General features: G+C 43.1%; 1 protein-coding gene and 1 gene segment (V, D, J or C); one reads left to right on the top strand and one right to left on the bottom strand.

Moving 5' to 3' along the window:
* The window catches only part of RPIA (ribose 5-phosphate isomerase A), an 89,143-nt gene that overhangs the window by 52,787 nt on the left and 22,352 nt on the right, over positions 1 to 14,004 (top strand). The gene's annotated exons all lie outside the window — the stretch shown is intronic.
* The window catches only part of LOC132531895 (immunoglobulin kappa variable 2-29-like), a 52,143-nt gene continuing 51,419 nt past the window's right edge, over positions 13,281 to 14,004 (bottom strand). Inside the window, 1 exon segment of the V gene segment in view lies at positions 13,281 to 13,786. Within this exon segment, the coding sequence occupies positions 13,464 to 13,786 (323 nt within the window).

Below are 14,004 nucleotides of genomic sequence, written 5' to 3'. Positions count from 1 at the left end.
TTATAATGGACAGAAGGCCCTCCTTTTTAGGAGCTTATATTTTGATGGGAAATAAAGGCAGAGATCCTTGGGTCTTACACAAATCAAATACATAAGTGATGGATCGTATGTACCGAGCACAGTGATGTGGGGAATCAAGAGAGTAGACTCTGGGTAAAATCAGAGTTTCTCATTATTCACAGATGATCTTTTAGGGAAGGTGGGACATCTGGGGGATATCTGGAGGTCAGCTGAAAATAGAACCAAGTTTTCATTGATTTTCAGACATACCTGCAGATACATAACGAATGACTTATGAGGTTAACAAGTTTGATACTGTTCCCATTGAACAAACCATTCGTGCCTCCTCATTTTGGAGTGTGTCGTAAATCTGACAACACGGGTGAGAAGTTTATTTGCAACTGTCATATCGGATAGGCCTAGAGGAAACACAACTTGTTTGATTTTACTTATTAACTCTGACTGCAGTAACTGGAAGAAGTGCATTCCTTTTTCTTACCTAAAAATTAGGGGTTACTATATTTCTGAGCAAAATGCATATTAGAAAACCATGTTGGGGTTGAGAGTGGAGGGAGCCAGTGGCTGGGGTGAGAAATGTTCTGGACAGAAGCGTGTGTCTGTGGGTCTGCGTGTGTGTTGGTTGGGGGCGAGGAGGGTTGCATTGTATCATTTTTCACATCTGTCTGTTAAGCTTCTCCTGTTTCAAGAACTTTGGATTTTTACAGTCAATTTAGGAGACACTGTGTCTTCAAGCATTTATAATCCTCAAAGAGTAGGGAGGGGGAAGGGAGGAGAAGACAAGCTCACATCAGGGCAGGAAAGCTGAGTCCCATCCAGCCCTTCGGTTTGGGGCTCTCTTCGCACTTGCTGCAATCCGAGGAAAATCTTTGCATCTCAGGGTGGCTTCTCTAGTCAATAAAGTCATAGGAGACTCTTTGCTAGATCATCACTGCTAGATTATTTAATTGCTAGATTATCATCTAGCATTGGAACCCTGATACAGTGCATGGCAGACCAGCTGATCATCACCTCAATGCACAGCCTCTCTCAGAAACCCGCAGCCTGGGCTGGGCCCTCAGGGGAAAGACCTGGTGACCACTGTCTTCAGAGCCTACCCAGTTTCTCTGTTTCTCTGTCTTTTTGTCTCTCATTGTTCCCATCTCTGTTATCTTTTGTCTTTCTTCCAGCTCTCTTCATTTTCCTTTTCCCTCGAGTCCTGTACAAAATGTGCTTTAATTCAACACGCTTTGGAATAAAAGCATAAACATTAGTTTGCTAAATAAAACACTGCGCGCACACACACACACACACACACACACACACACACACGAAATATTTTCTATTTGTTAAAACAAAAGAAGAGAATTTAAACAGCTCTCCGGAATGTAGAAGTCTGGGGCAGATTGTCTGTTTGGGTTGGTGATCCTCAGTCCAGAATTTCCTCATGTCTGGATTGTGGGCCAAAAAAAGAAAATATATGTGGGAAACCCATATGTGGACCTTTGAGTCTGTGGAGAGTATAGAGAAGTGAATGGGAGTAGGAGGAGGTCCTCATTTTATTCAGGTCCAGGGAACAGATTTAAGCTTCTGTTTGGTGACCGAGGATCTTAAAGGGCTCAAGGTGAGTGTTTGTAGGGCATGCGGCAGCCCCACGAGGTCAGGGGCAGCTGTGTACTCCTCTCCACGGTGTATCTTCCCTCGCCTACCTTCCAGCCCCCAGGACACAGACCCTAGTGCTCATAAATGTCTATAGAACGAAAGAATCCAGGAATAGGTGTCAGGTCAGAAGTTGTAAGAGAATGGCTTGAATATATTCTGATTCCCCAAGCTCTTTATCTATTTATTTTCTTATTCCTCTCTATCCGTGATGTTAGTTTTTTCCTTGTTATGTGTCTCTTTCCAACAGGGAAGGGCAAAAAACCCAGTTTCGGTTATTAGAGGATTTCAGTGAATGAGCCATCACCTGTCTGCCCATGAACCAAGTGGGTGGGAAGCCAGGTCTTCCGTCCAAGAAGAGTTTGTGATGCCTTAGACTCCAGAGTATCCTTTCCACAAGGCTATAAACACACTCTTAGTTCACTGTCCTTCTGGTGAGGAAGACAGCTGCATGGTTGGAACACTTGAAACCACGTGGTGCTATCTGGAGAGCACATTTCTTTCTTTTTTTTTTTCAGCATGAAATACTGTTCTTTTGGGAAATGCACCTTCCACCTTAATCCTGCAACCTTTTTATGTTCCGTTACGGTGTCAGGAACGATGCGCTGGGGGAGGAAATACCCCGAACTGAACTTGATCCTTAGGCCCGTGGGTGAGACATTGTAGCAACAAATAGTTCCTTCACTCCATGCCTCAGTTTCTCTATTTTTCAGATTGAGAGATTTTTCTTGCTTTACATGTCAAATAGGTAAAGAGGAACAGAAGGACTGTGATGTTTTATTGCAAATTGGAAGAAATGAAGATTTCAAACCAAACTAAAAAAGGTTTCTTTGTGGAATCACTGCAGGGAGAATGTCCACTGAACGCAGCCATGGAATCCGAGAACCTATTAATAATTAAGAATCAGAAAAGATCATGGATTGACCATATACTCTGTGACCTGCCCTGTCCTAAGTGGATTATATTCAGTATTTCATTTAATGTTCATAGTAATACTGAGACAGAGGTTTTACTTCTGTTGCTTTAGTATAGACAAAGAACCTAAGACCAAGAGGAGGTGACTAAGTTTTGAAGTGATGAGTCCCCATGTCAGAGGTCCTTAGCCTATGGCTTCCCAGTCACAGGGCTAGAGCCCTGGAGTGATTTGTGAGGACATCCTTGGTGTCAGGTAAATCCCAGGTTGACTAATGTTTGGGCAGGAGGATGAAGGTATGTATCTTCCCTGACCTCCAACGTGTATTATGGGCCCATCCTGTGTGGTTCCACAGGGTTCTTTAGACATCCCACCCTCCATCCCGCTGCTCTGTGTGGGATTTCTGCTAACTTGTTTCTGCCCTAGGCTGGGAGCTCCTTGAGGTTGAGAGCTCTATGTTGTTCACTATGTTTCTGCAGAACATAGCGCTACACAGAGCCCGGTAGTGAAGATACTAATCATAAGGTTTGTGGAATGAATGAAGGTGGGCCTCCATCCATGCAATCACACAAACGGGTAGCTCCTATAGTAATTAGGGTTGCTTGGGGTAGAAGGGCAAACAGCTAACCCTGTGCCTAGGGTAAGGGCCAACAGATGGCCGAATGGATGTGTGGATGGCTACACGCATGGATGGAAGGGGGAGATAGTACAATAGCAGAGAATGCTTCTGTCCTGGGCACTAGGAAATTTATGAAATATGTTCTGAAATGTTGCTGTGACTCATCCCTATCCTTCCCAGCCTCCTATCCCTGAGATGCCCAAACTATTCAGCATGAATTTTTTCTTGCTGCTCTCAAACACTTCCAGGACCTCTGTGGGCCTCATGAGGAACCTGCTTGCCCACAAGTTCTTTCTCACATGCTGTGTATGTAGATTCTATTACTGTATCAGACCACTTAAGGGATGCTGACCATTCTGGGCTGAGGTTTTCAAGTAGAAGAATTCTAGGACTGGAGATGGGGCAGTGGGGTTTGGTAGAATGGTATTAAACGAGGTTAGGGTCCATGTTACTTCCATTGCAGTGCTGGACACAGACTTAGCCAGGTGCTATGGGGGCCCCAGGTGCAGGGGGCCGTGGAAAGTACTGTAAGGGCGTGGAGTGCACCACCCAGCCTGTTGAAGGAGGATGGGAGTGAAACCAGCAGCTGTGCTCAAGGTTCTGTTTTCAGTTCCCCAAAAGATCTTCTTGACCAAAGCGGTGTGACCGTTGCTATGACAGTTGCTATCTTGGTCCTTGGTGCTCTCCTTTGTAAGATGTCATTACTTTTTTGGTCTTCTCAGGCCAGTCACCATGAAACTCAGTAAGAACCAATCTGGGGTTGGGGTGGTCTGGGCATGGTTTTGGGGCCTCAGCACTGTGATGGTGAAAAACATTGGGGGTGCTAAGAGGGACGTTTGGTTAATGAGTTATTTTTCCAAACTAGACCAACATACCTAGTTGTCTTAGGCTTGGCTGACCCTCCATTTTTGCTGAGGGTCTTGAATGCCTTCCCCTGAGAAGTCTGTAATGAGCTCATTGTTACATTTAGTAAAAACAAAACAGTTAGAACACTGGCTTCGAATCTCAATTCTGTCTCTAAGTGACCAGGCTATGCCATGCTTTTTAGTCTCCTCATCTGTTAATGAGAGATTTGATTTCTAAGCTTCTCTCACTCTAGGACTCAATGATTCTTTGCCCCTGAAAATGGCAGCTGTGAATAGTGGTTATTAAGGGGTTGTGCTTTAGAGTTTGGGCTCTTGATCAGGTTGCCTGAGTTTGAAAACTGATTTTGGTATTTACTGATGGTGTGACTTGGACACAGTGTTTACTCTAAGTCTTAGTTTCCTTATAATACAAACTACCCATGGGTTGTTGGAGGATTCAGTGACATGATCTCTGTCAGTGTTGAGACATTACTATCCATTACTCTATCACAGAGTACAAACCTATTACAACTCAACATGTTTTGAGCCACCAGCAGTATTACAGAAGGTCTTCTCTGTGTATTCTTTGTTTCCTACCTTGACCATCAACATGTTACAGTGTCATGGATTGGAGGCAGCTCCTCATTTGCTCTGTGAGCCCCTGATGAAATAAAAACTTGTATACTTTCTTGAAAAGGACTCATAGATAGAAGATCCTTATTCACCATCCAGCCCAACACTTTTGCTAGTATTATAGGAGTTGATTGAGGCCTAACTGGTAAGATTACAAACCAATGACATTGAAAACCTACAGAGAACCTACATAGCAAAACTATGAAAAAGACATGGTGGTTTGGGCTTGGTAACCGTAGTTTAAGTCATGGTTCTACCTCGCATGAGCTCTGTAATACTAAGCACTTGACATAACGTTCTTAGTCTCAGTTTCCTCATCCATGAGGCAAGGACATCAGTACCCATGGACGCCCCTTTCTCTTCTTTTACTGTGTGAGCTGTCTGTGTGCCTAGCTAAGGGCAGCACCTCCACTTGTGCTCCCCCTTTCCCACCTCACCTTCTCAAGGACATGCTCCAGTAGTTTTCCCTTCTCTCTTCTACAGCACCAGATCTTCTTTCTCTACTAGATGATTCTCATAAACATTTGTCAGGAAGAAAGAAATTTTCCTCTACCCTTCTAGGTTTTTCTGGCTGGTCTGAGATTTAAATTGACCTGAGACAGATTAACAGGAGAAAAACACAGTTTAATAACCTGCATAAGTGGGAGAGACCCAGAAAAACTGAGCAACTCGCCAAAATGGCTGCACCCGTCACCTTAATTACCGTCTTCAGCTAAAGACGAAAGAGGATGTTGGGGGTAGTGGCTTGGGACTTGAAAGGGGCGGAAGGCAATTCACATGGAGATGGAAAGGTAAATGGTGGGTAAATAAATGTTTGCTGGGCCAGGCAGAGATAATGGGACATGGAGTGGACTCTGATCTCTGAGAGTTTCCCCACCACACGCAGCTCATGTTCTTTGTAGACATGTCTGGTGATAGCTCTACTCTGGGAACAGGCCCTCAATCTAAATTTTTTTAGGCAGTTAGGGGCAAGGTCAACATTTCTTCCTGAGTCTTTTGAGCCTTAATTGTTTTCAGCTCAAAATAATCCACATGCCAGAGAGACATTTTGGGGTGGCAAGTTTTGCTCCCGACACATTCAAAAATGCTGTCATTTCTCTTCTCTTTCCAGATACTGCCTCACTCCTCTCCTTCCCTTTTCCAACTCTTTCCTTGAAAGAATTGTTCATGCCCACTGTCTCCACTTTCTTTCCTCTGATTTTCTTTTGAATCCATTCAGATCAGACTTTTGCCTGCCATTCTATAGCAACTGCTCTTATCTGTTCACCAATGACCCCCTACGTCACTCAATCCAATGGTCCATTTTCATTCCAATTGACAACTGATCAATTTTCCCTCTTTAGAACATCTCTTCTCTTGGATTCCAGGACAACACTACTCTCCTGATTTTCCTTCTTCTCTGACCAATCCTTTTCAGTCTTCTTTTCTGGTTCCTTCTCATCTCAGTAATCACTTAATGTTGGAGTGCCTCCCAGTTCAGCGCTTGGATTTCTCTATCCATGCTCACTGGCTAGGTACCCTCTCACAGTCTGTTGCAATCTGACGGCTTTTAACACCATCTGCATGGTGATGACGCTACATTTATGTCTCTAGTACTGACCTCTCTCTTCTGAATTCCAGGTTCTTACATCCAGCTGTCTACCTGCCATGTTTGCTTGGTTGTCTAATAGGCATCTCAGATTTAACATGTCCAAAATAGAGCTCTTAAATCATCAGTAATCAAGGCAATATCTATTGGTATCAGGATAGACAAATAGGCCATGGAATGGGAAAGAAAGCATAGAAATAGACCCTACTTTACGGGGTCCATTTTTTTCAACAAATATGCCAAAGTAATCCAACAAAGGAAAGGAAAGTCTTTAAAAATAAATGGTGCTGGAACAACTGAATATTACATGAAAAAAAATGTATGTTGACTCCTATACCTCATACTATATGCAAAATTAATTCCAGATGGGTCAAAATTGAGCTCCTGTCTTTTCTCCCAGACTTGCACATTCTGTAAGCTTTCTTATTTCATTAGAGCAACTCTATCCTTCTAATTCCTTAGGCAAAGAACCCTGGGTGCGCCCTTGTTTCTTCTGTCCTTCCCCACATCCACACTGTCAGCATGTCCTATTAGCCCTACTTTCAAAGCAGCACCATCTCTTGCTTGGGTTCTTCTAGTAGAAAGAGGAAAGGGAAAGGGGAAGTGGAGATAGATGTTTATCTGTTTGTCTTTTTACACTGTGCCTCATTCAAGAACTGACAATTCCAAGGTCTAACTCTTCCATTGTGTCCGCAGCCTAACAAGTCTCTTTGTTCTTTCTTGAGACCCCGGACCCCAGGGATCTCAGGTGCCTGCCAGGCCTCTTCATCTTCCCATAGAAGGTGCCACAGGTCCCCAGACTACTGGTCATTTCCTATTTCCCTAAACCATTCTCCTATCTGGTGCTCTTGCTTCATGGGGCTGGTGTAACCTTCTTGTGCATCACTTGGCTGTCCTATTAGACTGTAAGAGCGTTAATGGTTTACTGAGGCTGACTTGTCAGTACAGATGGAAGTTTATTGAGAACCGAACTCTCATCTCTGTCATCCCCATTACGTTAGTTTGCTTGGGCTGCTGTAACAAAGTACCAACTGGGTGGCTTGAAACAGCAGCAATTTATTCTCTTTCAGTTCTGGAGACCAGAAGCCTGAAATTAAAGTGGTTCTTCCTTGAAGCTCTGAAGCAGAAGCTACCCCATGTCTCTTTCCTAGCTTTGGTGGCTCCCCAATGATCCTTGACATAAATTAGCTTGCAACTGCGTTACTCCAGTCTCTGCCTGGCTTTTTCCCTGTGTGTCTCTGTATCTCTAATCTTCCTCTCCGTAGAATGACACCAGGCATTAAATTTAGGGCCCACCTTAATCCAAAATGACCTCCTTTTACTTTTTTTTGCATTTTATTTTATTATTTTTTTAAATTGGGGCACAGTTTCTTTACAATGTGGTGTTAGTTTCTCATGTACAGCGAAGTGAATCAGCTATATGTATACATACATCCCCTCTTTATTGGATTTCCTTCCCACTTAGGTCACCACAGAGCATTGAGTAGAGTTCCCTGTGCTATGCAGCAGGTTCTCATTAGTTATCTATTTTAAACATAGTAGTGTATATATGCCAATCCCAATCTCCCAATTCATCCCAATGACCTCCTTTTTTAAAACTTTTTTTTAAATCCTTTTATTTATTTATTTATTGGCTGCACAGCCTGCAGGATCTCAGTTCCCTGAACAGGGATCGAACCTGCACCCCCTGTTGTGGAAGTGCAGAGCCTTAACCACTGGACCACCAGGGAAGTCCTTAAAACTTTTTATTTTGAAAAAATTATAGATTAACAGGAAGTTGCAAAGATAGAACAGAGAGGTCTGGTGTGCCTTGCACTCAGTTTCCCCTGATGGTTACTTCTTAACATGATTACAGCACAGTATCAAACCCAGCAATGTGACATTGGTACAATGTGTGTGTATCATTTTATGTCATGTTATCACGTGTCTAGATGTATGGAACCACCACTGCAATCCAGAAACAGGATTATTCTCTTACCACCAAGATCTCCCTTCATAGTCACATTCAGTCTTTTTTCCCCCCACCATCCCTCACCCCTGGCAACCAGTAATCTATTCTCCATCTCTACAATTTTGTCACTTCAAGAATGTTATGTAGGGGACTTCCCTGGCAGTCCAGCGGTCTTCGGTGCAGCCAAAAAAAGAAAAAAAAGAATGTTATGGAAAAAGAATCATGTACTATATTACTCAGCCATAAAAAGGAATGAAATTGGGTCATTTGTAGAGACATAGATGGACTTAGAGACTGTAATACAGAGTCAAGTAAGTCAGAAAGAGAAAAACAAATATCATATATTAACACATCTATGTGGAATCTAGAAAAATGTTACAGATGAACTGGTTTGCAAGGCAGAAATAGAGACACAGATGTAGAGAACAAATGTATGGACACCAAGGGGGGAAAGTGGTGGATGGGGAGGTGGGATGAATTGGGAGATTGGGATTGACATATATACACTAATATGTGTAAAATAGATAACTAGTAAGAACCTGCTGTATAGCACAGGGAACTCCACTTTGCTGTACAGTAGAAACTAACACAACATTGTAAAACAACTATACCCCAATTAAAAAAAAAAAAAAAGAACCACATACTATGTGACCTGTTGAGACTGGCTTTTTTTCACTCAGTATAGTACACTTCAGAATCATCCACGTTGTTGCGTGTATCAGTACTTTGTTTCTTTTTATCGCTACACGGCATCCGTGACATGGATGTATCACAATCTGTTCAGCCTACTGAGAATCATGTTGAGGGATCTACCGAGTCACCTTTTGTGTCACCTATTGGGGGCCATGTTGGTTGTTTCCAGTTTTTAGTTATACATACAAACCTGTTATGAAAAGTAGGTACAGGTTTTTGTGTGGATGTACTTTTTCATTTTGGGGGGTTAAATGCCCTGGAATGCAATTGCTGGTGTATTTTGTTTAGTTTTTTAAGAAACTGACAAACTATTTTCTAGAGCGTTGCCCGAGGCATCTTACTTTTCTACCAGCAGTGTATGAAAGATCCAGTTCACTGCATCTTCACCAGCGTTTCAGGATTCACATCTGCAAAAACCCTGTTCCGAAATGAGGTCACGTTTATAGGGACTGGGAATTTGAGCATATCTTTTTGAGGGACACAATTCAACCCATAACACCTGTCTTCACTTCTTTGGGTCGTGGTGGGTCTGGTTTCAGAGTTTTGCTTTATGAGAAGACCCTTGCTTGGGATCAGACGTGCCATTGATTGTTGAGTTTTGCCACCAGAGATGAATGAGAAAGTTTATGTCATTTGAAGGGACATTACTGAGTCTTTCTGAACTCTACTCAGACCCCCAAAATTTCAAAGACGTGATAATAATGAATATTCTCAAGAGGTACAGTGTCAGTGTTGTCCTTCTATCCACTTCTTTCCATGAATGTTCTTTCCCACTTGCTCCAGGACTGACAAAGGAAAGGAAAAAAGAAGAAAAATTGGGTTATAAATTTATTTAGGGAAAGGACAGCATTTTAGTTACTTCTGTACCTCTTTCAGGGTGTAGGCTAAGAAAGGTGCTCAGTAAATGTTTGGATGGATGAGTAGGTGAGAGGGGAAGGGCTGGGGTGTGGGGGAGGACAGTCAAAGTTGGTTTTATATGTGCCCCTCCTGCCCCCCGCTTCCCAAACACATAACCTTTCATACATGGGATCGTAATACCTGGTCCATGTTAATTCCATCCTTTGCCCGTTGTTGAATGTCTGTTCCATTCCATTTCTACGTATATATGCTCCTGGTTAGCCAGATAGAGGAGGAGTCCCTGGGAAGGTAGCATTTGACCCTCTATTCTGTGCAGCAGTGTAAGTACTGGAAGGCAGAATTGTATAGGTGTCAAGAGAGCAGAATTAGGGGACTTCCCTGGTGGTCCAACGATTAAGACTCCTCGCCCTCAATGCAGGGGGCATGGGTTTGATCCCTGGTCAGGGAACTAGATCCCGCAGGCTGCAACTAAAATATCCCTCGTGCCACAACTAAAGATCCCACATGCCGCAACTAAGACCCAGTGTAGCCAAATAAATATTAAAAAAAAAAAAGAGAGAGAGAGAGAGCAGAATTAGGCAGGTAGGGATTTGATTCCTGGACCACCACTTACCAGCTGTGTGGCCTTGACCTGTTACTTATGCCTCTTAGCCTCTCTTATATGTAAATTGAGTATATTTCTTTATGTGAACTTATCTTGAAATAGAATGTATATAAAGAGATGTGCACAGATCATAACTTTACAGCTCGATAAAGTTTCACAAAGTGGCACACATCGCATTATCAAAACTTCATAAGCCCCTTCTTGTCTCCTAGGCACTACCTCACCCCACCCCCCAGCCAAAAGTAATCCCTATCTCAATTTCTAGTTGTATTTTTCCTGGTTTTGAACTCTATATAGATGATAATATATAGGACATGTCTTTTGTGTTTGGCTTCTTTTGCTTATGTCATGTTTATGAGATGCATCATTGTTGCTGGGTACAGTTGTAGTTTATTAGTTCTCTTACTGAATAGTATTCCAATGTGCAAACATGCTACAATTTAATGACCCATTCTCCTGTTGGTGGACATTTAGATTGTTTCCAGTTTTTGGCTTTTATTAATGAAGCTACTCTGAAAAATTCTTGCATGAGCTTTTTTGGTGGACAGGGACACAGTCATTCAGGTGTAGGATTGCTGGGTTATAGAGTATGAATATCTCTCAGCTTTATAGAACCTGACTCACATTTTAATGAACGCTTTTAACCGTGTAACGTAGTGAGAATTAAATTATGTCGTGGAAAGCAATCAGCATGGTCTTCGGCAGATAGAAGGCCCTCAATACGTATTGTGTGTAAAATGTAACGAAGGCATCATATTCCCTTAAGTTGAAGTGCCGCAATGGACTTAAACATTTCCTATTGCTTGTTCACTTACATCGTTATCATTGTTTTGTTATTTTACATAGATGTTATTTTACATGGATGACTCTTTTTCTAGCTGTTCCCTTCTTTTGATAGATTTGCTTTTGGTAAATTAGATTCGACTGGATCAAAGAATATGTAATAGTAAGAACCGTCACCCTTAAAAGGACTCTGAGGGCCTGCTGAAGAGGGGAATCACAGAAGTAAGCATCTCAATCCCAATAAAATAGATAATAAGAACCTACTGTATGGCACAGGGAACAGTACTCAATACTCTGTAATGACCTATATGGGAATAGAATCTAAAAAAGAGTGGATATATGTGTATGTACAACTGAATCCCTTTGCTGTACCCCTGAAACTAACACAACATTGTAAATTAACTATATTTCAATTAAAAAAAAAAGGGGGGGCTTCCCTGGTGGCGCAGTCGTTGAGAATCCGCCTGCCAATGCAGGGGACATGGATTCGAGCCCTAGTCCGGGAAGATCCCAAATGCCGCAGAGCAACTAAGCCCGTGAGCCACAACTGCTGAGCCCGTGCACTGCAACTACTGAAGCCTGTGCACCTAGAGCCCGTGCTCCGCAACAAGAGAAGCCACCACAATGAGAAGCCCGCTTGCTGCAACTAGAGAAAGCCTGTGTGCAGCAATGAAGACCTAACGTGGCCAAAAATAAAATAAATAAATTAAATAAATTAAAAAAAAAAAAAAGAGGCAAGCCTGTCATAGCATGGCCCAGGAGAGGGCTGGGAAGATAGGCGGCTTGTGGGTTTCATGGAAGAGTGTCTTATAGGGGACAGTACGGTAGGGTAGAATGGAGGATGATGATTTTTATAAATGATGGTGTCGTTTTTAGCAACTCAATATTTAGTTCCTTAGAACTGCTGGCAGCGGTCCCCAACCTTTTTGGCACCAGGGACCGGGTGGAAGACAATTTTTTCACGGGGTGGGGGGGTGGGGGGGTGGGGGGAGGGGTTGGGGATGGTTCAGGTGGTAATGCAGGCTATGGGGAGCTGCAGACAAAGCTTCTCTCACTTGCCTGCCACTCACCTCCTACCGTACGGCCCACTGGGGACCTCTGCCTTGGAAGATAAACTGGGTCATTAGAAAAACAATGTTTTGTTCCTTTTTATGGCTGAGTAATATCCCATTGTATATATGTGCCACATCTTCTTTATCCATTCATCTGTCAATGGGCATTTAGGTTGCTTCCATGTCCTGGCTATTGTAAATAGAGCTGCAATGAACATTTTGGTACATGACTCTTTTTGAATTATGGTTTTCTCAGGGTATATGCCCAGTAGTGGGATTGCTGGGTCGTATGGTAGTTCTATCTTTAGTTTTTTAAGGAAACTCCATACTGTTCTCCATAGTGGCTGTATCAAGTTACATTACCACCAACAGTGCAAGAGGGTTCCCTTTTCTCTACACCCTCTCCAGCATTTATTGTTTGTAGATTTTTTATGATGGCCATTCTGACCAGTGTGAGATGATATCTCATTGCAGTTTTGATTTGCATTTCTCTAATGATTAATGATGTTGAGCATTCTTTCATGTGTCTGTTGGCAATCTGTATATCTTCGTGAGGTGGATGGACCTAGAGACTGTCATACAGAGTGAAGTAAGTCAGAAAGAGAAAAATAAATACCGTATGCTAACACATATATATGGAATCTAAAGAAAAAAAAAAAAAAGGTCATGAAGAACCTAGGGGCAAGACGGGAATAAAGATGCAGACCTACCAGAGAATGGACTTGAGGATATGGGGAGGGGGAAGGGTAAGCTGGGACAAAGTGAGAGAGTGGCATGGACATATATACACTACCAAATGTAAAATAGATAGCTAGTGGGAAGCAGCCGCATAGCACAGGGAGATCAGCTTGGTGCTTTGTGACCACCTAGAGGGGTGGGATAGGGAGGGAGGGAGGGAGGGAGACGCAAGAGGGAAGAGATATGGGAACATATGTATATGTGTAGTGGATTCATTTTGTTATAAACCAGAAACTAACACACCATTGTAAAGCAATTATACTCCAATAAACATGTTAAAAAAGGAAAAGAAAAACAATGTTTAAAAAGTTTAACTCAGGAAGGAGAGAGAAATCACAGGTGCAAAGATTCACTTTATTTATTCATTTTCCCCCCAACATTAGCATGATTAAAGCCAAAGAGGGGGAGGATGGTGAGGTGGGGAGATGGGCTGGAGGATTGCAATAGGGAAAAGGGCCCGAGGCCTGAAGAGGCGAGGAAGGGGGCTGGGACCCAGCCCAGGTGATGGGCGAGCCTGCAGGCCTCTCGCTCTAACACTCGTTCTTATTGAAGCTCTTGACCAGGGCGGAGGCCAGGGACTGGTGACTGACCTCGCAGGTATAGAGACTATGGCTTTGGTACTCGGAGCTGGACAGCGTCAGGGTGCTGCTGAGGCTGTATGTGCTGTCCTTGCTGTCCTGCTCAGTGAAACTCTCCTGGATGTTGCTGGCTTGGACAACTCCATCCACTTTCCAACTGACTTGGATAGTTTTGGGGTAAAAGCCATTCACTAAGCACACGACAGAGGCATTTCCGGTCTCTAACTGCTGTTTGGATGGTTGGAAGAGGAAGACAGATGGCTGAGCATCAGAGCCTGAGGAAGGAAGCATAGGGAGTGGTGTTTAAGTAACAGGGAGGTTCTCCACTTGGGTGCATTGTGTGTGGGTGAGCCTGGAACTGCAAGGGACAGACATGCAGAGGGCAGCAGGCTTATTCTGTGGCATCCAGGGAGCAACTAGGGAAGCCAGGAAGCATATTTCTCATCGCCATGATTTGGAGATTTTCCCCTAGCCCCTACCCCTTAAGAAAGTT

Source organism: Lagenorhynchus albirostris, chromosome 13 (assembly GCF_949774975.1).
Source record: "Lagenorhynchus albirostris chromosome 13, mLagAlb1.1, whole genome shotgun sequence".
Taxonomy (NCBI): Eukaryota; Metazoa; Chordata; class Mammalia; order Artiodactyla; family Delphinidae; genus Lagenorhynchus; species Lagenorhynchus albirostris.
This window is presented reverse-complemented; position numbering and strand designations above follow the sequence as displayed.